At 47.8% G+C, this 23,408-nt stretch overlaps 1 protein-coding gene across 3 annotated transcripts in view; it reads right to left on the bottom strand.

The window, feature by feature from the left end:
* PBX1 (PBX homeobox 1) overlaps positions 1–15,015 on the bottom strand; it is a 240,496-nt gene extending 225,481 nt beyond the window's left edge. The window contains exons 1-3 of one of the 3 annotated variants that reach the window (XM_066261022.1): positions 14,586–15,015; positions 14,077–14,360; positions 10,678–10,751 (exon numbers count right to left, since the gene is read on the bottom strand). In XM_066261022.1, coding sequence (XP_066117119.1) covers positions 10,678–10,751; positions 14,077–14,267 — 265 coding nt within the window. In that variant the 5' untranslated portion in view covers positions 14,268–14,360; positions 14,586–15,015. Of the gene's footprint in view, positions 1–10,677; positions 10,752–14,076 lie in introns of all 3 variants that reach the window. The other 2 variants (XM_066261021.1, XM_066261023.1) reach the window with 2 other exon arrangements.
* Between the last annotated feature and the right edge of the window lie 8,393 nt (positions 15,016–23,408).

The raw sequence follows: 23,408 nt of genomic DNA, 5'->3' as shown, positions 1-23,408 counted from the left end.
TGCGCGCGCGCGCGCGCGCACACACACACACACACACACACACACACCATGCACGCCCTTCTGAACTTCACTTCTGAGAGCACGGCCACCACCAGGCCACCCACTCACACAGGCCCAGATCTGCGCAGGCTCCCATGTGACCATGAGGGCCCATACGGGAGGTGTCTCACAAAGGGAGTGAGTCCCCGGGGACATTCCTGAGGGGGCAGGGCCTTCTCCCACCACCCAGAGGTCATCCTGGATAGAGGAGCTGGCGGGGAGCCAAGGAGCAGGTGAAGGGCTCGGGATACTGGGTCTCCCGGGGACGGGCTCGGGCTGGGGGCTCCGCACACCACTCCCCATCCCAGAGCACAAGCCCAGTCTGCGTGCACCAGGCCAGTGCTCGGGCCACCAGCCTGGCGCGGGGTCCCGTGCCCCCCACGCCTGGCCCTCCTCTGCGAGGCCGATCAGTGGGTCTCCAGCAGGACCCGGTACTGCCCCGAGGCGCAGCCAGCAGCAGCACCTGAGCCCTAGCATGGCCTTTGTATTTGTGAGGTAAGCATGGTCCACCCTGATGTCCACAGAGGGCCTGTCAGAGTAGGGAGAGGCCAGCACTATCTTGTGGGGGGGGGAAGGGCTCGGAGACCCTGGTTTCTGTTTGTTTCCATTTAAAAAAAAAGTATCTTCATTTTCTTTGTTAGCGACAGAGATCAGGGGAAACTTTCCACTGGGTGAACAAGGTAATTACAGGAAGGTTCCCTTACAGTGTCAGCACCTGGTGACAGGTCACCTAAGGCCCCCCAGAAATCGCCGCCGCTGGGCCCCACAGCAGTGGCCACAGGTCCTGCGCCTTCGACCCCGACCGCGCACGATGCTTTTTCTCACACACACTGGACCACACTTTCTTAAAGAAAGTCAGACTTCTCCCTAAACAGTCTCACTTTTCTGTTTCCAGAAGCCCCACCAAACGGTAGGTGGGAAAGACATTATTTTAGAATTTCAGCAGGGTAAGTGCTATAAAAAACTCGGTTGCAGGTGAGAACCAGCCCAACCGCCCTGGCCTCCGGGGCTGCTCCACATGAACTTGCAGAGTATCCATAGAGTATTTACTGCACTTCTGACCCAGCGACCATGCACCCCGGATTCTCCAAAAAGCAATTTCCAGTCCAGGATGCAAGAGCTACAAATGGATACCATGCAAAAAAAAAGAGAAGTCAACAAGGCAGATTAGAGATGCTGGCCTCTGGCCCTGGGACGGGATGCCAAATGCTTTCATTAAAAAAAAAAAAGTCACTAATTTTTTGCCCTTGCAGTGTGCTTCCCCCAGCCCGACGTGACTGACTGACGGGGTGGCTGACAAGCACCATAGCCCGCCAGACGTGACTGTCAAAAAGAGGCAGAAGGAGTCGTGGCTACGTCACAACGGCTGTTAACAGGGAACCGGTGTGGTCTCTCACTAACACTGCACCTGTCCCCTGCCCCCCATCAATGCAGGCTGGCAGGGACCAGGCCGGGGCTCATGACCCACGACTGTGGGATCACACTGAGGGGCTTTCTAGAGTCACCCATTTCCATGGGCCCGGCAGCCAGCCTGAGACCAAGCGGTTCATACACAGCGCTCTCAAAACAGCCCATGAATGTGGCGTTCGGCCTCAGAACTCCTGACTGAGGGGATCCGGCAAACTCTTGGTCACACCATGTCCCCCCACCCCGTGCCTGTCCCACTGTTTGCAGCTGTGGGACACAGGCTGCCACTCTTCCACCCACGCACGCCATCTTAGGGACCATTTCCGACGTCGGTAAGCACAAGGAAAGAAGGCATCGGGCAAGGAGTTAGGGAAAGAGAACAGGAGGAGAAGGAGGAAGGGAGGAACCACCTTCCCCTCCCAGCAGCGAGGTGTTACCCCCACCCCCAGAAGGAGAGTCTTAGGGGTGCTTTCTGGAACATGCTCTCCATCAGGAACCAATTTCAATTGTCACAAAGCTACCAGGTCACGTCTGAGTAGAAAACGGCCGTGTTCTCCTCCTCAGACTGTAAAAATTATGCCAAAAAGAGAGAACAAAACAAAGGCCTATGCCGACATAGCCATTCTGTGGCTGAGCCGTCCAGAAGGGTAGACACAAGCCCCAAGTGGCTCTGAGCTCTGAAGTGGGGCTGGTCCAACTGAGGACGTGCTGCTAACATAAAGTGCACGATAAACTTCAAACCCCGAGTACAAAAAAGAGAGAGTAAAGTATCTCATTAACGTTGATCACATGTTGAAATATTTTAGATATATTTGGATTTCAACAAAACGCATGATTAACATTAATTTCAGCCATTTCTTTTTACTTTTTTTTTAAGTGGGCAACGGGAAAATTCAAAACGTTGAATTTAAAATCACACGGGCATTCACAGAACAGGACCATCCTCCCACGGAGCTCTCTCCCTAGAACTCCAGGGTTGAAGGAGGGAGATGCCCAAGTTCCCTCCTAGAGACGGCCCGGCAGAGCATCCACAAGCAGGGTCAGGTGCGGTCCATGAGCCTCTGAAGCCCGGGCGCAGCGAGAGAATAGCCACTGATCAGACCGGGCCTCGGCTCACACGAGGCATGGTCGACACTCCGACATGTTTCAGAAGAAAACCGTGGTGGCCGTTTATTGCACAAACTCGATGGACTATGTGCTTTAACTTTTTTTTTTTTTAATTTTATTTATTCATTTTAGAGAAGAGAGAGAGAAAAAAGAGGGAAGAGCAGGAAGCATCAACTTCCAAATGTGCCTTGACCGGGCAAGCCTGGGGTTTTGAACCAGCGACCTCAGCGTTCCAGGTTGACGCCTTATCCACTGCGCCACCACAGGTCAGGCAGACATGTGCTTTATACTTTCGTCTTGTTAGCCCTATGTGGCATCTTTATCTTTCCTGTCCGGTTGAGGAAACTGCAGCTCCGCTAACTCCAGGACCTGACTCAGTCACACAAGCGGGCGTTCAGATCCACACTGGGTCTCCCCAGCGTCCATGCTAACTGCCCTGTCCGTATTGCAAACATCTTCCTCCAAGGAACCGGACACCTGCGAGTCAACAGTGGACCTTCACTCCTTTGACTTATTATAATTCCCCTTCACAATGCAAACAGCCCTGAGAGCAGCGTCACATAAATCCTGACTGTGCACACGACAAACCGTGGGAACGCATCACAATCCTCTCCCATCCAGGAGGCACGCTCAAAGGGGACCAAGGCGGGCAGTGGGGCCCTGACCTGACGTGGAGGACAGGAGAGGTCCCCGACGGGAGAGACGGGCTCCGCAAAGGGAGGGCTGCGGGCGCTGAAGATAAAACCCAGGGTCACTGGCAACACGGCCTGAGGACTCGGCCACCATGGGCACTCCCGGAGAGTGGGCTGACAGCTGCTCAGAGCCAGACATGGAGTCGGCACAGGACCGGCAACTCCACGCCTCTGTGTACCTCCAGAGAAGTAAAAACATGTCCTCAAGAGAGGTGTGTGCTCGTGTCCACAGCTACACCGACAGTGCCGTTCCACCCATCCACAGACACACAACACGGCGCCTGCCACGCCGCGGGCTACGAAGCAGTCATGAAACTGAACGAAGTGGTAACACACGCTCCGGCTCCAGAGGACCTTGCCGAAGGCGTGCTACGTGAAAGCTCGTGACAAAGCAGGCTGCGTGGTTCCATCTCTACAAAAAATGTCCCAAACAGGAGAATCCACAGACACAGCTTAGTGGCCACTGAGGGGGAGAGGCAAAGGGAGAGGCACAACCTGACCAGTAATAGGTACTGGGTTCCAGGGGTGGGGGTGGGGTGATGAAAACGCTCTAAATTTAGATTGTGGGGATGGTTGCACGATTTTGTGAATAGACAACCACCACCGAACTGCACACACACTTTAGGTGGGTGGATTCCGTGGTTTACGAACTACATCTCAAGAAAGCTGCAAGGAAAATAATAAACCTGTTTCTGCACCCAGGCTGTCCTGAGGGCGAACATAACATTTTCTCCTAAATAAGGAACATATTAAGGAGACAGGAAGAGGTCAGGGTGTCCTGGGCTTGCTCTTCCTGTTCTGAAACTTTGTGAGATAAATGGAGGGGCCTATGTATCTTCAGAGGGAACACAGTCTTAGCCATCGTTACATAACATCTCCAGTTGCTGGTGCTAAGAAAACCCCACTACAAACACACGCAGTCCCAGAGCATTCCAGGTGGTGCTTGTCCGGTTTGTGGATAATTAGAAACCTTTGTCTTTGCACTAACGCATTCTCTCCCTTCCCTCCTTCCAACCTAGCCCCAGCCTTCCAGCCAGAGAGAGCGACTTCTTGTTCAAAGAGAAGAGCAAGAGAAACAAAAGAAAGCAAATCTTAAATTCAGCAGTTTTGGTCTCCTTTCAGCAGAGAATCCGAGTCGTGGAGTTGGCTTGGTCTTTAGGGACCATGTGGTGCATGGCTCTCCTTTTTTCATACAGGGAAACGGGGCCAGAAATAATAAAAGCTAACAGTTCCTGAATGTTGACTCCAGGCCAGGCGCTGTCATTGACATGGATCACCTCATTTAATCCTAACAACCCTCCAGGACGGATACCATTATTGCCTCCATTTCATAGGCACAGAGAGGTTTGGTCACTTGAGGAAGGTCACACAGCTAAAAAGCAGAAGACCAGTGAGATAAGCGCAAAACATCTGGCTTCGGAGACCAGGTTCTTAACCACGAATCATAAAGTTTCTCCTAAAATTATCTAAGCAACTTGCCTGTCATCTTGTTAACTATTTAGTAGGAGGTCTAAAATGAGTCCAGGTGGAAGCCACCCACCCTAGTCCCCACTTCAGCGACAAAAATGTCTGTGGAAAATGGAGACGGTGCCCTGAACCAAAAAGGATAAATTTTTTCCACCCCTTGCAGTTTTGATGGCCACCAATAACTGGGAGACTGGAGCAAGCTGTCAGAGCAAAGACAACCTTCTGGGCACTCACTCCCAACCTTATTCTGCCATGAAGGCAGCGAGGTTTCATGAGCTTGTGACAGGCTATACCTGCTCTTTTTTCTTTTCCTTCTTTTTGTGATTTTTTTCTGGAAATCACTCTGCCGCGTTTTGAGAAGCGACACCTGTAAGGAGCAGCCGGGGCAGGAGTTCCACCTGAGCCTCCTCCTCGCCCTGTGACTCAGAGCTAGACCGGCCAATGGGTCCCTGGCCCAGCAGGGTTAACAGGGCGACGGCCGATGGAATGGAACCGGAGAGGAGTCCTGAGATAATTTATCACAGAACCCACAGCATCTTTTATTTATAGAGCCCAGAGAGTGCAGAGCACTTTGCAAACAACTCATTAATCTGCCACTTATTTTATTTATCAATCAGCGCATTCCTGGCTTGCACCTCACATCTCGGGGTGGGGCCAGGGCCGTGGCACTTCTCCGGGGACCCGGGCCGAGGCACGGACAGACGGGGGTGCAGCGGGGTCACGTGGAAATGCGTCACTGCTGCCTCTGGGAGCAGGCCTGGGACACTGCCTCTATCAGGTGGCATTTGAGTAAGAAAGAAAGAAGAAAAAAAAAAAAAATATATATATATATATATACACACACACATAATAAAGAAAAAGAAACAAAACTATGTTTAGATTCACTTCCCCACGTTGGAAACAGAACAGTACCCACGCAGAAGAGGTTTGTGGCCAGCGTCAAGCCAAGGCTTTCTCAAGGCACGCACGTCGGCTGCAGCTCAGGAGACGCCAGGGGTACATGGTAAATTAAAACGCCTTCCCATTCAACTGTTTCCATATCTGAGTTTTGGTTTGTTTGCTTGTGTGGGGGTATTTTTTTATAATTTGCCAACAACAACAACAACCACCACGGTGTGAGAGAGGCCTGGCACCAGAGTTAGCGGAAAGGACAGCAGGCTGGCCCCTCTGGGCAGGGATGCCCCTGCCCACCCAGGAGCCCACCCACTGGGAACCACTCCTCCAACACCCCAGGCTTTCTAGGTCACAATCCCACCCCCCCTTCCAGCATCTTCAACCTCTCTTTTCCAAGCCTCAGAGACACCCTGTTCATTAGAAGATGGGACACCAAATTCCTCAAAGTCCTTTTTCTGGTGAGTCTGACCCAAGTGCTCCAGGCACCCTTCTCTCTACCTCTCCCACCCCAGGATTATACAAAAGTGACTGGGAAGAAGGGACACACATGTCACGACCAGCTGCACGGTTTAGGTCGGGTTAGAATGAAGAGGATGCAGTCTGAACACATTGCTCCTGGCTGGCACAGGACTGTGCCTCAGACGTGGTGCCCAGTAGAGCCGGCGCTGACTGAGGTCCCTGAATGTGGAACTTGCTCCCCTTCTGTCTCCCGCAGACCCTTGGGGGAAACACAGAGGCACAAATACTCAACTCCTGCCACAGACAAACTTCCATGAAAAGTCACTCCTGCCATTTCTGCTCCACGAGGCATCCGACCAGGAGGCAGGTCTGAACCATCTGCTGTGACTTTACCCTCGCTCTGAGCTCACGGTCTCGAACCATCAGAACCCTTTCCCCAGCAATGTGCAGCTTCCGCCCCCAGCCCCCACCCACAGAGAACACACACACGTGTACACACACACACACACACACACGCACGCACGCAAGTTATTTTCTAAGGCTGTGAGGAGAGGGGGTAGACGTCCCATAAGTAATTGCTACACTGAGAAGGACTGGCAGGCGAGAACGCAAAGGGAGGTGTCGACGTGAAATACAGTAGTAGACTTTAAAAAAAAAAAATGCCGTTCTCTGATGGGGATGTTAATTGGACACAGGGAGAAAAGAACAGAGAGAGAACAAAAGGGTGTTAAGGAAGCAAAAAATAAATTTTTAACCTCCTTCAGTGATTTGATGTAACTTCAGCGCAGAAAACGGGCTGAAAAGTGCCACCCAGAGCCGTTACATTCTAAAATTAAAAACCGTTCCCAGCAATTCCAGCTCTTCATTTCAATCTATAAATATTCTCCTGAGCAAACAATATTTTTTGTTTTGTTTTCCTGCACGAGTCTTGACACAGACGTAAAAAGAAAAACCAAGAAGTGTTTTAAGAAATGATTGTCGTCAAGGTCCTTTCCTGAAACGCGATGCCTGACCGCCTCTCTCTCCTCCGCCCCCTCAGCCGGCCACCAGCACAGACACAGCACAGGTGAGACGCGGCCTCCGGCCTGCACCTCAAAAGATAAGAAGCGCTTCCTAAAAACAAAGGACGAGGGAGACCGACTGGCCCACAGCGCGGCATCAGAGGCATCGGGGCTCTCTGTCCCAGACGGAGCCCAGATGAAAGCCACTCTGAAACCCCCATCGCCCCGATGCAGCCGGGTCCTTCCTGCTCTGGTTGGGAGACTGGCCTGCCCAGCACTTTGCAAGAATTCTTTCTTCTCAGCACTGATGTAAGAAAGCAGAAAGCTATCCAAGTAAAAACTTACCCACACTCTGAAGCAAGAAGACACATGGGTTCTTTTTTTTTTTTAATATCCCCACGGTAATTTCTGACTTAAATACCTGTCAATCAGCTGTAAAGTAGCTGCCGCTGCCTACTCTAGGCGCCTGCGTGCCTGCATTTCTTTAAACTTCCAAAAGGTCTGTGAGACCATCATAGCTAGTGTTCCTACTCATTTCTGAGGTGTCCAACTAAAATCATTAACAAAGGCAAAAAGAAAAAAAGAAAAAAAAAAGGCAAGCACAGCAATGGAACGCAATGCCCAGGCCAGCCTGTACCCCACCTGCCTAGGTGAGCCACGTCGTGAACCTTGTTAACCTCTCCTGCAAATACAAACAGACCCACAAAGCCCACCCCGTCCCAAAAACTTCCACAATGCTTGGGACGGAAGCTCAGGCAGCCTCGTTTAAACGCAAGGGGGGCTTGAAAGTAACAACACGGTGAAGGAATGTCTGCGTACTGACCATCCAAGGGGTCCTAGCTCAGGGTCAACAGAAAAAGACACTCCTGCAACTCCACACATTCTGTGTGCCAGCAACCCACCCAGCACCTGGAGATGGGCAGCCAAGAGGACGAGGGGTCAGGGGTCAGCGAGAAGTGACCGAGGACTGACGGAGCTCTGGGAGCCACACAGCACCCTGGCCCCGACCTTTAACAGAGCACTCAGCATTCCAGGACAGGCTGCCCCTCCCCCAGCCTCCCAACTCGCCAGTGGAAGAACAGGGGGAAGTGGGCCTTTCTTTTCCTTTTTCCTTTTTTTTCCTTTTTTAACTTTCACCCATGGATGCCCTCTTCATTCAAACCTGTGCATGAGTGCATGCATATGTGCATTTGCCCCTTAACAAGGGGGCAGTGATGCTTTATCATTTTCAACTTATAGTACATGATACAAAGTATTTTTTAAAATATGTCATTCCAGAGGCAACACACACACCCTTAATATAGATTTTGTTTTAATCTGCAAATATCAGTATTATCAAATGACAGAAAATTTAAAACATATGTATTATATATATTTCAACAACAAAGTACACCTTTGGAGTATCCTTCTGACCAATATGACTTCCCGTCACCCCAGTTTAGCAGGTATGAATAAGGAGGAAGCACCCCAGCCCACACCGGAACCAGACCTCTTTCCAGACCCGCCCGCTGCGATCGATTCCTCAGTAGGTTCTAATTAGAAGACTAGAATTAAACACATTGGCTGCAACATACAGTTAAGTGCCCTGGTAGGCTTCCTCTCAATGAAAATTCAATCCAGTGTCCTCAGAAATAGAGTCCCTTCAGCCTGGTATATTCAATGTATCTTTCTACCCTGGGTCCCACATTTTATGAATCCAGATCAGCAGGACACATTCTAGATTAGACACAAATTTCACCAAGCCAAACATTTACAGTAAAGAAGCATCAAGGAAGAGAAAAAGAAAGAGATAAAGAGAGAAAGAAAAAGAGAAAGAGAGAAAGGGAAGGAAGGAAGGAAGGAAGGAAGGAAGGAAGGAAGGAAGGAAGGGAAGGAAGGAGAGGAAGAAGAAAGAAAGAAAGAAAGAAAGAAAGAAAGAAAGAAAGAAAGAGAAAGAAAGAAAGAGAAAGAAAGAAAGAAAGAAAGAAAGAAAGAAAGAAAGAAAGAAAGAAAGAAAGAAAAGAAGGAAGGAAGGAAGGAAGGAAGGAAGGAAGGAAGGAAGGAAGGAAGGAAGAGAGGGAGGAAGGAAGGAAAAAGAGAAGAAAAATGCATATGTGCACTTAGGTTTCCTGCTCTAGCTAATGGGAAAAGGAAAACTAAAAAGTGTGACACACTGAAACGGCCCTTCGATATTTGCATGCAGGGCCCATAAATCCCTGCAAAGGTGTCTGGCCGCTCAGACAATGCAATTAGCAGCTCAGCAATACGGTGAGGGTCTGGCAGGGCAACCTGGAGCACGGAGGGGCAGGCCAGCCGCGCTCAGGTGCTTTGTCTGGGATGCTGTCTCTGTGCAGCGCAAGTCACATTCAACAAAGGAGCTGCTCGCTAATTTTTCATACAATTCAAGCTCCAAGTAATTACACAGTCCATCAAACGGTCACATCTTGAAACTATTTATTTTTTTTTTAAAGAGAAACACGGAGAGCTCTCAAACAGAAAGCCACCCTGTGTGCCTTGCGCCTCCTCCCCCCCTTTCCCTTTTTTTATGTGCAACTATCAATGTATATCAACCGGGCACGCAATCATATTTATTGTCACTTTCGTCCATGTCATGCCCTTGCTTATATGGTTTAGATATGAATTATTGACTGTTACACTGCTTGTTGGGAAAAATAAATAAATAACTAGACTGTCAGGTACTTTGCGCAGCGGCGAGAACCAGCAGCCAGGGCGTCCGTCCGTCAGGGGCCGTGGCCGCTCACCTTCATACGGCTGCCCCCGCCCTCACCTTTCTGCCCCGGGTATTTGGGTCACCTCCTGAACTCTCTCTTTACGAGTCAGAGCTTCATCCACTTTGGGAAATGAAGGATGAAAATAAACAAATGAGAGGACGCTGCTAAATGTCCTCTCCGGAGCATCTGTTGTTTGAGAACACCTCCAGTGGATAACCGCTATTTTTTTATTGTAGCTTTAAAATTTAAATGCCCTCCTGGGATGTGTGATAAGTGTGCCAGTCCGTGCTACGAGGTCTAAAAAGTAGGAAAAAAAAACAACAGAAAGCGTGATCTCAGGGCATGACAGTCCCATCCACTCCCCCTGCCATGAAATCACAGGGCACTCCCGGGGCGGCGACAACCTGGTGTGGCAGAGGACAGGCCACACAGGTGTTGGGGAGGGTCTGGGGAGACCCTCTAGGCTGCCACTTTTGTATCATGTCAAGAGAAAAAGGAAAGGCAACTGGAAACAACTCCCCCAAAACGAGTGTTTTAAATATGGCCCAGAATAGATTCCTTCAGGAAATGGACTTTTACTTTCATATTCCCCCCACACACACCTCCAAAGGCACAGCATTCTATCAACTTCCCCTTCAGAACCTCTATGACCGCCCCCCCCCAATCTGGGAATGGAGTTCAGGAAAGTAAACTAGTAACGCTTGATAATAACTGTCCGAGAAAAGTTGGGAGGTTCTTTTGCAGGAAGCAGGCGACCAGGACGCCCTATTGGAACACGCGAACAATCTTGAGAGTCCTTCCATGCTGCAATTTTAATATTTAAATAATGGGTTCCTGATTGCTGGCAAAGAGAGTCAATTGGCCAAAGAAAATGCTTAGACGTCGGAATCTCAGTCCTACCTGTTTTTTCCTTGATTTCACACAGCACATTGAACAAGGCAGGCTTCATTCGGTGGCAGTTTAAAGCGTGTTTTCTGCAAGAAAGAAACAACATCATAGCTTAGGTGGACTTCCAAGATCAAACTGCTGATAATGCAAAGGGGGGGGGGGGAATGGAACATGTAGCCAAAATTATATTCCAAGCATGCTCCAATGGTTTTATGACTAAATATATAGAGCCCTGCCACAGAAAAAGAAATAATATTAATCAGCAGGAAGAGCAGGGATTTAACTACAGAACAGAACTAAACTAAATGACGCCCATTTGTGCAGAGTTATTTATTTATTTATTATTATAATTTTTTTAAGTAGTTTAATCAAAGTGGAATTCTTAAACCAGTAATGTGATCCAGGGCAATGAATGCGCAAAGCCCGGTGCATGGGTTAACAGTTTTTATAAAATCTATGTCACCACTGCAGCCTAAGAGCTGACTGCCTCTTGGTATATATATGTGTGTGTGTGTTTTCAAATTTAATTCATCCATATGCTCAAATTCATTCTGCAGATTCCCCCCGTATTCTCATAAACACAAGATGCTTGAAAGGTCTTCTGAGCAGAACTGTCAATTTATAAAATTTCAGTCCCCGAGTTAAAGAGTATGGAAATGCACTGCCAGGGGGCAAACATGCCCATATGGGGAGCAAATTCATTTCTCTGTGTTCACATTATGCTTCTTGTGCACACAACGCTTATTTGCAGGTGTTGAAATTCAATTATTTACAATTAGGACCTTGCACCCATTGGGGGGAAAATAAATACAATTCTGCCTCTTAGATTCCTGATTTACCTGGTTCTTGTGTGTGTCTGCGTTCAGAAAACACTTGAACAAAACAATGCCTTTCCCTCTTCATTTTACTATGGAAGCACTTAGCAGAAAAAAAATATTGTTTTGGAAACAAAATACTGATCATATCAGCCATTAGTTAAGGGAATTCTGTGTACTAACTAAAATTAATGTGTAAAGATAAACAGAAGCCCTTGGCACTTGAGACGCATGCAATTCTTTTTTTAATCCCTTTGAAAGTTAAAAAATAAAATAAAATTAGATGCCCGTCCTCTTAAAGAACAGAAACCAGAAGCGTATTTTATATACTCTACAGCAGAGGAAGAATAACCTCAAGAGTATCAAAACAAACATATACATTGTGTCTAAAATACTAATGGTTTACTATGTAGGTAATAAACAGTATCTCAGGAAGGTGCCACCACTACAGAAGCAAAACCAGACCCAGCATTTGCCGAGGAGAGTTACATTGTTAAACCAAAGAAAAACGTAGTGGGGATTTCCCTCAGAGGGGTGGAAACAAGGTTAAAAAAGGACTTCAATGTATCAACAATCTCTTTGGGGACCTTTGAAAATAGTTCTCCTTTAATTATACTCATATATAGGCCCAAATGCAAAAGGGGGGGGAGAAGAAAGCAAGCAAAGAAAAACAACAACAACAAAAAGAAAGCCCCCCCCACCCCCGGCTTGACCGAAATATTGCCTTTCCACAGCACATCTATGAGGTTCAAGAGAGAACAGAAATTTCCCTAACCCCAAATCACATCTTCTCTTTCTCTCTCTCTCTCTCTCTCTCTCTCTCTCTCTCTCTCTCTCTCTGCATCTAGGCCATTAAAAGAGGGAACTCGCCAAGCCACGGCTGTCCTCAGTTTTACAAAAAGGAGCCGGACTATAAACATCAGAGAAGTGGTGAGCCTCCAGTCCCACCGGCCCCTTCCACTTCACAAACTCAGGATGAAGGCAGCTTATTGGTATGTCTACTTTATTCTTCTGGAACAATGCAATGGAGAAAGCTGTTCCAATTCTAAAAAGAGAATGCCAGTGGGAAATCTTCCACTTCCCATACCTATTAGCTTTTCTTGAGAAAATAAAATTCTAAAAAGAACACCGATTAATTTTGGAAAACTTTCCCAATTAAAAAAAAAAAAATAGACTAGTTCCAGCCTTTGAACATTCCAAGTTCTCAAGGCCCCGTAAACCTCATCACTTTTGAGTTTACATGTTGCATGTGCTGGTGGCTAAAATAAGAGGGGAATTCATAACATCCATGTTTTTTAACTGTTTCTTCTCATTTCTCAACTCAAAATCCAATTTTCCAAAGACAAAAATACATACAATGATGCCTTTTCCATAAGACTAACTCCTCTGAGATATAGGAATTGTGTATATATGCTTTAAAAATAAATACTACTGATATTTAACAAAGCTGAGTAACTGTAAACACATAGGTGGCCACTCGGGTTTCAAAAATTCTTCCTTTCGCTATGGGCCTTGGGCAAGCTGTTAGTGGGCTGGCATTGAGTTTATGTTTTATTCTGAAAGAGAATTTACTGGAAAATCCTGGAGTGGAGAACTATATATCCTTGGTGGTGGATGAAGTTGAGCAGCTACACGGCTTAGTTATTATGTTGCCCTAATGAAGGTGGCCAAGTCCTCTAGTATTGGAACCTATAACACTCACATGTGCCTTCATGTCTGTCTAGTTGCATTCTTAAGTGGTCCTGAAAGAGGCATGGGGGGGGAGCATGCTTGGTTTTTATCCCCCCACCCCTTTTAAAGGACCATATACATTCTGTGTCACGGAAGCTTAGCAAACCCACTCCAATTGAGACAATAAAGTTAAACTAAATATCCTACTCTTTTAAAACTAACAAATGTATCTGAAAAAGCAAAACTACCTCTTCCATCTTATCATCAGCTTTTCTCTTTTCTTTTTTTTTTTTTTTTTTGAAATAGAATTAAATGAATACGAAGTGTTTCCTATAGAGTTGACAAGTAATGACAAAGAATTACCCTGCCTTTTTTTTTTTTTCCTTAAAGGGGGCGAAAAGGGAAGAGATAAAAATTAATTTAGGAGGAGTACATGGACGGGGGAATCAAAAGTCTCTGATTTAGGTAAAGAGTCAACTACATTTGCAGATAAAGTGTTCCTGGGACATTTTATTTTGTCATGTCACAGGGTCCCTCGACGAGAGGACACGGAGTTCCCTGAGAACTTGACGGATGTGCCCTGAGATACTTTTGCAAAGCAGTAAAAAGTGCCGGCGCTCCGGGGTCAGCGGGCAGCGTTTCTGCTCGGCCGAGTGTGAGCGTGGACGCCGGAGAACGCCTCTGTGGCCGCACTCACACTCGCGCGCCGCACTCGGCCACCTCACTTGAGATAACAAACGGTCCTCCACACTGCACTCCTCCGCCATGGAGTTGCTCGTCAAAATGGGGAAAGAAACAACATTTTAAAAGAAAGCGCTGTGTGGCTTCGCTTCCCATTGTTCCCCCCGGCGAGAGGGAGAAAAACAAAACAAAAACAAAACAAAACAAAAAACCAAGAAAAGGAGAAGAAAAGGCTGCCTCTCACCTGGCCTGCGCCTCGTCCAAACTCTGGTCGGTGATGGTCATGATCTGCTGGAGGATGTCCCCGATGTCCTGCTTCCTGCCGCCCTCCCCCTCGGTGCCCGCGGCCCCGTCCTGCAAGTGCTGGGACAGGCCGGGGTGCCCGGCCATGCCGACCCCCGCGTGGGCGTGCATCAGCCTGGGCTGCTCGTCCATCTCCGAGCAGCGAGCGCAGCCCGGCCCGGCCCCGGCTCCTGCGCGCGGCCCCAGGAAGCTCGGGGCTCCGATCCGGCCAGCTGTCTCCAAATCCTTTTCAGGATAAACAGGGCAAGGGGGAAAGAAGACCAAAAGAAAAAGAAAAAAGGAAAAAAAAAAAAAAAAAAAAAAAACCCTTGGCCTCCCTCTTCGCAGGGCGGTGGGAGGATGGGGAGTGGGAGGGGGAGGGGGCGTGGAGGGGTGGCGGGCCGAGGGGGGGCAGGGCCGCCGGGGAAGGGGAAGGGTGTCGACTCCAAAAAAGCCAGGAAAATAAACCACCTTCCTTCCCCACTGGACGGAGGAGCTCGGAGCCGGCTCGGGGCGTCCGCTCCGGCTCTTCCCGGCCACGCAGGCGCGGGCTCCGGCGCTCCGACCCGAGGCTTTAATCCCTTCGCAAATAGGCAGCCGATCGGGAGGAAGCAGCGCCAGGCAGGGGGGCTTGCGAGGCAAACTTTCCCCCGCCCGCGGCCCCCACCCGCGCCGGGCCGCGCGATCGCGAAGGGGTGGGCTTGCCGGAGCCACCAGCCCCCCGCCCGGCGGGCACCGCGCCGGCTCGCTCCTCCTCCGGCTCCGCAAACTCCGGCAGCCCCGCCAGCTCCTGCTTTTGTTTAGCTCGGGCTCCGGACTCTAGAAACACCCACAGAAACCACAGCCCGCGAGCAGGAGCAGGAGGAGCAGGAGGAGCAGGAGCAGGAGGAGCAGGAGGAGGAGGAGGAGGAGGAGGAGCAGGAGGAGCAGGAGGGGCGGGGGTGCCCGGAGGAGGGAGACAGGGAGGGGGTGGGGCGGAGGAGGGGGAGGGGGCGGGGGAGAGCAGCAGGGAGGAGAGGCCGGGGCCACGCCCCCTCCTCCGATTGGCCCTCCGAGAGAAGGAGGGCCACGCCTTCCAGACGTGATTGGCCACGGGAGGGAAGACGGCCCCTCCTCCCCTGCTTTCCTGCCTGAGCCTCCTCCTGGGCCTCCTTGGGCTCCTCCTCCCCGGCGCCCTGTCAATCAGGGTTCAGAGGTGGGCCGAGGAAAGGAGGCCGAACTAAGACCCAGTTCCCCGGTCCTTAAAGGTGCAAGGGGTACCCTGGCCCCCAGCTCATTAGTCAGCTCCCACTGGGCTCGCCTGCCTCTCCGAGGTCCTGTCCTTGAGAAAACGTGGCTCCACTTAAATGCCAGCATATAAAATTAACACTGAAAGAACACAGACCGGGTGGGTCTCCCCCTCACCCTTGTGTTCCTTTTCCTGTAACGTTGCCATTTAAAACTTGATCCTCTTAAATCCTCAGACCTCAGGGAAACCGCTGTGAGCAAAAGTTTGTCAGCACCACATCGTGCCGGAACATGGTCGAGCTGTTAATATCACTAATCATGATTTCTAATAAGAGGCAAGGGTAATAATAGATTTTTTTAAATCGCTATCGAGTTAAGAAATAGGGTACTGTGACATTTTTGTCGTATGAACACTAAATTAGGGAGTATGAAACTAAATGCCAAAGAAAAAAATAGAGACTAATAAATAAGTTCGCAAAATGAAACTAATTCAACAGATTTCTCCCTTCCCCCTGGGGGGAAATTAGTTATTTGGCTTAAATACGTAATAAAGAAATGCATTATCACAGTCTGGTTCTAGTTTTTAATATAGTCTAATAAGCATTATTAACTGGGATAAGAAGGGAACTGACATTTATTGAATGCCTACTATGCACCAAGTAATTTACACAAGTTATTTTATTTAATCCCCAAGACATCTCTTTGAGTTATGGTTTATTATTTCCATTTCACGGAGCAGGGAACTCAGAAAGGTTAAATAACAGGTCCAAGGCCCCTTGGTTATTAAGTGTCAAACCCAAGTGCGGCCCCTTCCCAAAGCCTCAGCAATACTTCCTGCCTCACTCTAACAGAAACAGGCGGACAGTGTAAAAAGGAGTTACAGACAGATCACCTACCCATCTTGTCTGAAAAGAGGCTTAAAGTATTTCAGAGGACACATAGGCAAACAAGATGTCTCCAAAGAGAAATTGGTAAGAAGGAATGGAAAAAAGAAAAAGTAAATATGATCAGGAAAAAAAAAAACCACACAACTAATAAGGTGAGAGGGGAAACCAGACTGGGTGCGCAGTCACAAGAGCTATAAGATGCATTACTGAGGAAAGCCCAGATGGTTTGCACTACACTCTATTCTGCTGTGTAGCCATCCCTCTCACGGGTTTGGCAGGAATGCCAAAGGAAACGCATGGAACCGCTGTGCACTCTGTGCACCCGAGCCACAAAATGGAAGTAGCCTTACCAGGTGCTTTGACATCTTCAAATAAAATGCTTTCTCTCTCTCTCTCTCTCTCTCTCTCTCTCTCTCTCTCTCTCTTCTCTCTTCTCTCTCAGTCCAACGTCTCTCCAATCCTTATGAAAAACAGGTTTGGCAAGATAAAGGGCACTTAGGACAGGATTTCAAAACAGCTCTCAACAAGTGACATGGTGCTTATTGGCAAGAGGGTATGCAATGAAGGGTATTAATTATGATTACAATGTCATATGACTTCCTAACAACTGTTTTATTCACAGACATATCCCAAGTTGTAAAGTGTTTCTTTTTTTTTTAAATCAACACTAATAAAAAGTGGAGTACAAAACTATATCCTCAAATCACACATCAATCATAATGAGTATAAATTAGCATATTTCTTACACCGATGAAGTTATCACATCTTAAAGCTTGAAAATCAGTAAACACAAAGCCTACATGAAATCAGATTGTGAGCAAGTCATTCCAAATGAAAAATTCTAACAACAGGTGGCCAGGCCAAGTGTTGGAAAGGGCACCACCTACACAGAAGGTCACTGTCTCATCTAGGGATGCTTTAGTAGGGCAATTAGGAATGCACACCAACCATAATACTTAACAAAGTTGGGATTTCTTAGGAGTTTTTACAATGATTAGGCTTTATTTTCAAGGTCACCACAACTATCTGGCCTCAATACCCATGCCTTTAATTGTCAGCCTATAGTGTTACCAAAGCATGTTTCAATATATCATAAATCCTGCAGAAGAAGTGCTGTGCCTTCAGCGTCCTGCACAGGATAGAAAGGGGTGACCCAGTTAGAGCGGCGAGACAGAGACTCTGAGTTGGTCGGAGGGATGACCTGGATCTGGAAGACAGAGCTACTGATGCTGACAGAAGGACAGGGTGTCTCTCTGGGCATGATGGCAATGAAAGTTGTGACTGGGAGGACGTGGAGCGGTACAACCGGTGCTGTAGTTGATGGACACGGGGGACCCATTGAGGGAAGGGCATTGCTTGCATTAAGCAGGGGAGCAGGAAAGCATGTTTTAGGAAGGATTCTCTGGTTGCCAACCACAGAACCTCCCGGGAAGACAAAATAAGGAAGATGAATAAGAAAGGCAGCAGAAGAAATGGAAAGGCGAGAACAGGCGTGAGGAACGTCCTCCTGGAGAACTTAATAACTGATTGTATGTGGGTGGGAGGAATGTGGCAGCACCAACAGAATATCAATTAGAGCTATAGATACAATTTGTTGAGTGCTGATTATGTTTCAGGCTGCGTGTACATTCCCACTTAGCTTTAACAATTGACACTTTGTTTTAACAACTTCCTTGTGAGGTTAAAATCTCCACTCTGCAGACGGAGAAACCCAGGTTGCTAGAAGTCGAACTGCTTGACAAAGTATGGATTTTAAAACTCTTTTATGTTTAATACAATACAGAGAATGAAGAAAGTTAAAAGGAGAAACTACCATAGGTGAAACAGAACTAAAATAAGATTCTTCTAGCCTGACCAAGTGGTGGCGCAGTGGATAAAGTGTCACCCTGGGACACTGAGGAGCCAAGTTCGAAACTGCATGATTGCTGGCTTGAGCTCAAAGGTCGTTGGTGTGAAGCCCAAGGTCGCTGGCTTGAAGCCCAAGATCGCTGGCTTGAGCCCAAGGTCACTTGACTAAGATGCCACAACGAATTGATGCTTCTCAACTTTCTCTCCCTTTCTGTCTGTCCCTGTCTGTCTCTCTCTCAAAATAAAATAAACAGGTTGTCTTAGTCCATCCAGGATACTGTATAACAAAATATCAGAGATCCAGTGGCTTATAGAGAACAGACATTGATTTCCCCCAGTTCTAAATGTGGAAGTACAAGGTCAAGGTGCTGGTTCTGTGTCTGGTGAGGACCACACACAGTGGGAGGGGCGAGGGAGCTCTGTGGGGTCTCTCATAAGAACATGAATCCCATTCATGAAGGTGCCACCCTCATGACCTGAGCATCTCCCAGAGGCCCCACCTCCAAATACCTTCACACTGGATCGTTAAGATTTCAACCTAGGATTTCAACACAGACATTAATCTGGTGTACCGGAGAGCAACACCCTCTGACTTTTGTTCCAAAAGCATTATGTGCCTTCGTGCAGAGAGCAGGTTGGCGGAGTAGAGCTGGGGAGAGTGGGAACAGGAAGAACATTGAGGAAGCATGGCAGCATCCCAACGTACACGACAGCACCGTGGGCGAGGGCCACAGGTCTCAACATGGCCCCACAGGAGTGGATTCAGGGACACTTTTGGAGGCAAAAGTCATCAGGACTCCCTGGAGGCAGGGATGTGGCTGAAGGAGGAGGAGGACAAGGAACCAAAGGTCATGGCTGGATGTAGGCTTGGCCCATTAAATAAGGGGTGGTGTCACTCGCTGGATTGGAGTCACCCTTGTCAGGTAAAAAATATCACTCCCGGTTTACAGATGAGAAAACAAAGGTTTAACACATGTGATTCCCAAGCATTTGCTCAATCCACACCATGACATGTTTGTCAAGAGTGAGGGTTACCCATTCAGCTAACCATTTAGAAAAAAGAACATATATGTGGTAAAACCAAGAGGCATAGTCTCACTCTGTGTGTGTGTGTGTGTGTGTGTGTGTGTGTTCTAGTCATTGTGCTGACATGGTCAGAAGCACTCTTGTTTTGCATCCCCTCTCCATCTATGAGATCAGATCATGACGAATGCTAAGCATTTAGTATAGCGATGGGCAGACAACAAATGCTCAATAAATGACTAATTTTTTAATCCTTACTATGAACTTTGGGCAGTTTCTTCCAGAGCCATGTCCCTTGTACGTCCCTGCCTTGAAAGCCATTACTAAAATCATACTGGCCCTGGCCGGTTGGCTCAGCGGTAGTGTCGGCCCAGCATGTGGAAGTCCCAGGTTTGATTCCCGGTCAAGGCACACAGGAGAAGCAACCATCTGCTTCTCCACCTCTGCCCCCACACCCTCCCGCAGCCATAGGTCAAATGAGCAAGTTGTTTCCGAGCACTGTGGATGGCTCCATGGCTTCACCTCAGATGCTAAAATAGCAGAGCAGTGGAGCAGCAGCCCCAGATGGGCAGAGCATCGCCCCTAGTGGGCTTGCGGGATGGATCCCGGTTGGGTCGCATGCGGGAATCTGTCTCTCTACCTCCCTGCCTCTCACTTGATAGAATAATAATAATAATAATAATAATAATATCATGCTTTCATCCACAGTTCCTAAATTTCAGAGCTGACCCCTTCAGGTGGTCTTCAAGTCACCTGCCTGAATACTTTCTCTTTCCTCTTTTTCAAACCAAACTTCCTTTCACCTGAAACTGTCCCTGTGCAGATTTGATTCAAGTACTTTACTTTCCAGTATAAATAAAATGTCACTGTAAACCCCTGAGTTAGTTAGAGAATTCCCAAGAGGAAGCTTTACTTGAGGGAATCCCAATGGTCAATATGTATCGATTATCTATTGCTATGTACCAGGCCATCCCACAATTAGTGGCTTCAACACGCAAATGTTTTTATGTTGCTCACAATACCGCAGGTCAGCTGGGCAGGACCGCTGAACCGGGTCACGGCTGGCTGAATTTCGCTGAACTTTGTTGGACAGCGGGAGGTTTGGCCGGGCCCTGCCCGGTCTGAGATGGCCTCCCTCAGCGTGACGGTTGGCTGCCTATGGTCCGGGCAACGACAGTGTTGGGTCCTGCATGTCTTATCATGCGTCAGCTGAGCTCAGACGTGCGTTATGTGTGGTGGACAGGGAGCGCGTGGAAGTACCGTGTCTTCTGAGGCCTGATCTGGGAGCTGGCCAAGTCGTCTGGTGAGCACAGCAAGTCCTAAGGCCATCCCCAAAGCAAGGGCTGGGAAAGTGGCACCACCTACCACCCTCTCTTGATGGCAGGAGCTACGAAGTTGCACTGCAGAGAGGGAGACGTGAAGGATTGGGAAATTCATGAACTGACCCAGGATAGATTCCTAGCCTGGGCCCTTGGTTGGTCTTGTGAAGCTTAAGTACCCTCCCCCTTCTCTACCAGCAGCAGGTACCAGGTACCTACTCCCCTTTGCCAGTAAAGCCAGTCCAGACTACTCTCTCTCCTCAACCCCGGCCTCCTTGGATCAGTGTTGTCTTGGAACCCTACGCACTCCTTTGCCTCCATGAAAGGGAAAATTCTGAGGGAGGACAAGATACTAGGATCATATGAGAAAGTCCCTTACTACTGGCGGGAATGGGCAAGATTCCCGTTCCCAGGTGACCGCCTCCCTTAGTGTCCCTTGGCCTCCTTCTCCTCTGTCTTTAGTATGTTTGTGTATCAGGAAGATCAATAGATTCTATGGCCAGTAAGGAAGCATTCTACTTTTTTATTCTGAAGGGAAAGTGAGATGGGTGGACTCAGCTGGTTGTCCATCCCTAACCTACTTTCTTCCTTCCTTACAAATCACGGTTTATTCTTGACAGCAATGTGCCCAGAGAGATAACTCAATTTCCCAGGCTTCCTTGCATTTAGGGCATGCTCGTGTGCCATCATTCTGGGCAATGAGCTCTAATAATAAATGTCTTGGGTGGAACTTCTGGGAAAGCCATTTTTTAGTGCTAATAATGGACAGACTTACCATGTCCAAGCCTTTTGCCCTTTCCTTTCTTATAACTTATTGCCTGGGGCAGAGACATATATCTGGAGGTAAAATAGCCATGTTTCAACCGTGAGAGCAGAAGGTGTGGCTGTGAATGGTAGAAGAAAAAACTATATAGAAATGGCCTAGATCCTTAATGATTTCCTTGATAACCATTCTGGTCCTTGACTGTCTCCCTCTAGATTTCCTGTTACATGAGACAAAATAATTCCATATTTGTTGAAGTCATCATGCTTGGTGTACTGATCCACGCGGCCGAATGCCAGTTTAACCAACATAACTGCTGAAGCTGATCACAAGAGTATACATGGATGCTAACAACACAAGTGACTCAGAGAGGAGAAATAGAGAAGCCACATTTTCACAAGAACAGAGATGTCATTGAGAGTCTGTTGCCTTTTCCTGGTTGGACATCGGGGTGGGTAAGCTATGCGGTCATGCGAAAGCAAGGGAAATCGTGCCGTAGCTGTGCAGATGGGGAAGGACGTCTCAAAAGAGAGGGAAGAGATGCTAGAGATGTCCACCACCTCAACATTTCCTCGGCATGGCGCACCGAAAGGCCAACGTGGAGCTGACCCATCATTCTCCTCTTGAACTTCCTCCATGATTCTTCTTTTCCGATGTTAAGGGCACCACCACCTATCAATACCTAGGCTCCTCAGCCAGAAAGTGTTTCCTCTCCTGCATCTCCACAGCCACTTGACTCTCAAATGCTCCTGAGTGCACCCCTCTTCCTCAGACCCTTCTGAGCACCTGGATGAGGAGGACAGGTGTCTGATGATAATTACACGTCTCTGCTCGGGGCATCTTCGTCTCTCCCCTGGACAACGGCATCGACTCCCTACCCACCAGTGCCGTCCATCCTTGTCTCCGGTCCACAATTCTGCCAGGCAGAGTTCCTCAGACCGGTCTGTCATGCTGCTCCTTTGCTCTTTGGGTGTTATAAGCCTGGTGTGTGGTTAACGTTCAAATGTCTCAGCATGGCACACGAGGATTTTCGACATCTCTCCAGGTATGTGTCCCGCTCTGTCTCCTTCTTGCCCCTGCACGGAACTTCCGCCTCCCCGGTGTGCCGCGCACTCTCAGGACCCTGTAAACCAGCGGGGGCTCCCCGTAGAAGTCCCTTTCTGTCTCCTTTCAGCTCAAATGCCTTTCTGACTTCCCCAGGCAAAATTAGTTATTAATTCTTTAGGGCTCCCTGCACACTGTTTACATAACTGTCTGCCAGTGGACTGTGAGTACCCTGAGGGAGGCATCACTGCCCGAATAGCCAGCACGTGGGAACATCTCAATTTATCCGAGAAAGAATGGGGGGGGGGGGAGTTCACATTACAGATTTTTCTTTCTTTTCTCTCTCTTATTTCTTCTAATTAACATGAACTTAAATCTCTGTCTTCATATACAAAGTGAAGTATCTCCAGATAATTATTTTTGGGGAAGGGAGTTATGTTTCCGAAAGAAGTCGAACTACAAAGACCCCTGAGATCCTTCCCAGCTCCAAAATTCTAGACAGTTATATTTCTTTTTTTTTTTAATTCAATTAAACAACTGATTGTCTGAACTCTTCTCTTTCCTTGTATTTATATGTAGATAAAAAGTAAACTGAAATCAGTGAACTTTACATTCCTGAATCACCACTTTGGGTTTCAACAAATCTCAAGGCAGCACAAAATAGTTGAAGAGACCTAAGTAACAATGATAAAATGATGGAAACTTAGATATGTCTCTTCCTCACATCACATGTTAGGCAGTGAATATCAAATATCTAAGGTAACCCTTTGAGTAGTGAGGGTTTTTTTCATGCTCACTGACCCCAGGGAGTGAGGTTTTTTTCAAAAAATGAAATTAGTTCCAGTTACAGTTTTATTAACTTAAAAGCATGTTTGTTTGATAACCAATTTATGGAAACAAGAAGAACATTCATTTGCTTTATTTTAAAGCTGCCTTGCACATTTTAAAATAAAAATTTTTGTTATCTGAATAGTCAGGAGGTACAAGGACATACATGAATGTTCATACTACTCAAAGGGTTAAGAGCAACAATCTTTCTTAATTTGATATTGACTTCCTACATTAGTTAGGATTAACTAATTGTTTTGATGACACTAGCCTAAATTATAAGGTAACTGAAAGCAAGAGATTACTTATCATACCAAGCAAAGAAAAGAGAGGGAGCCCTGATTCACAATTCTGG

The sequence above is a fragment of the Saccopteryx bilineata genome, chromosome 2, assembly GCF_036850765.1.
Source record: "Saccopteryx bilineata isolate mSacBil1 chromosome 2, mSacBil1_pri_phased_curated, whole genome shotgun sequence".
Lineage (NCBI taxonomy): Eukaryota > Metazoa > Chordata > Mammalia > Chiroptera > Emballonuridae > Saccopteryx > Saccopteryx bilineata.
The sequence above is the reverse complement of the archived record's forward strand: the minus strand, read 5'-3'. Positions and strand labels throughout refer to the sequence as shown.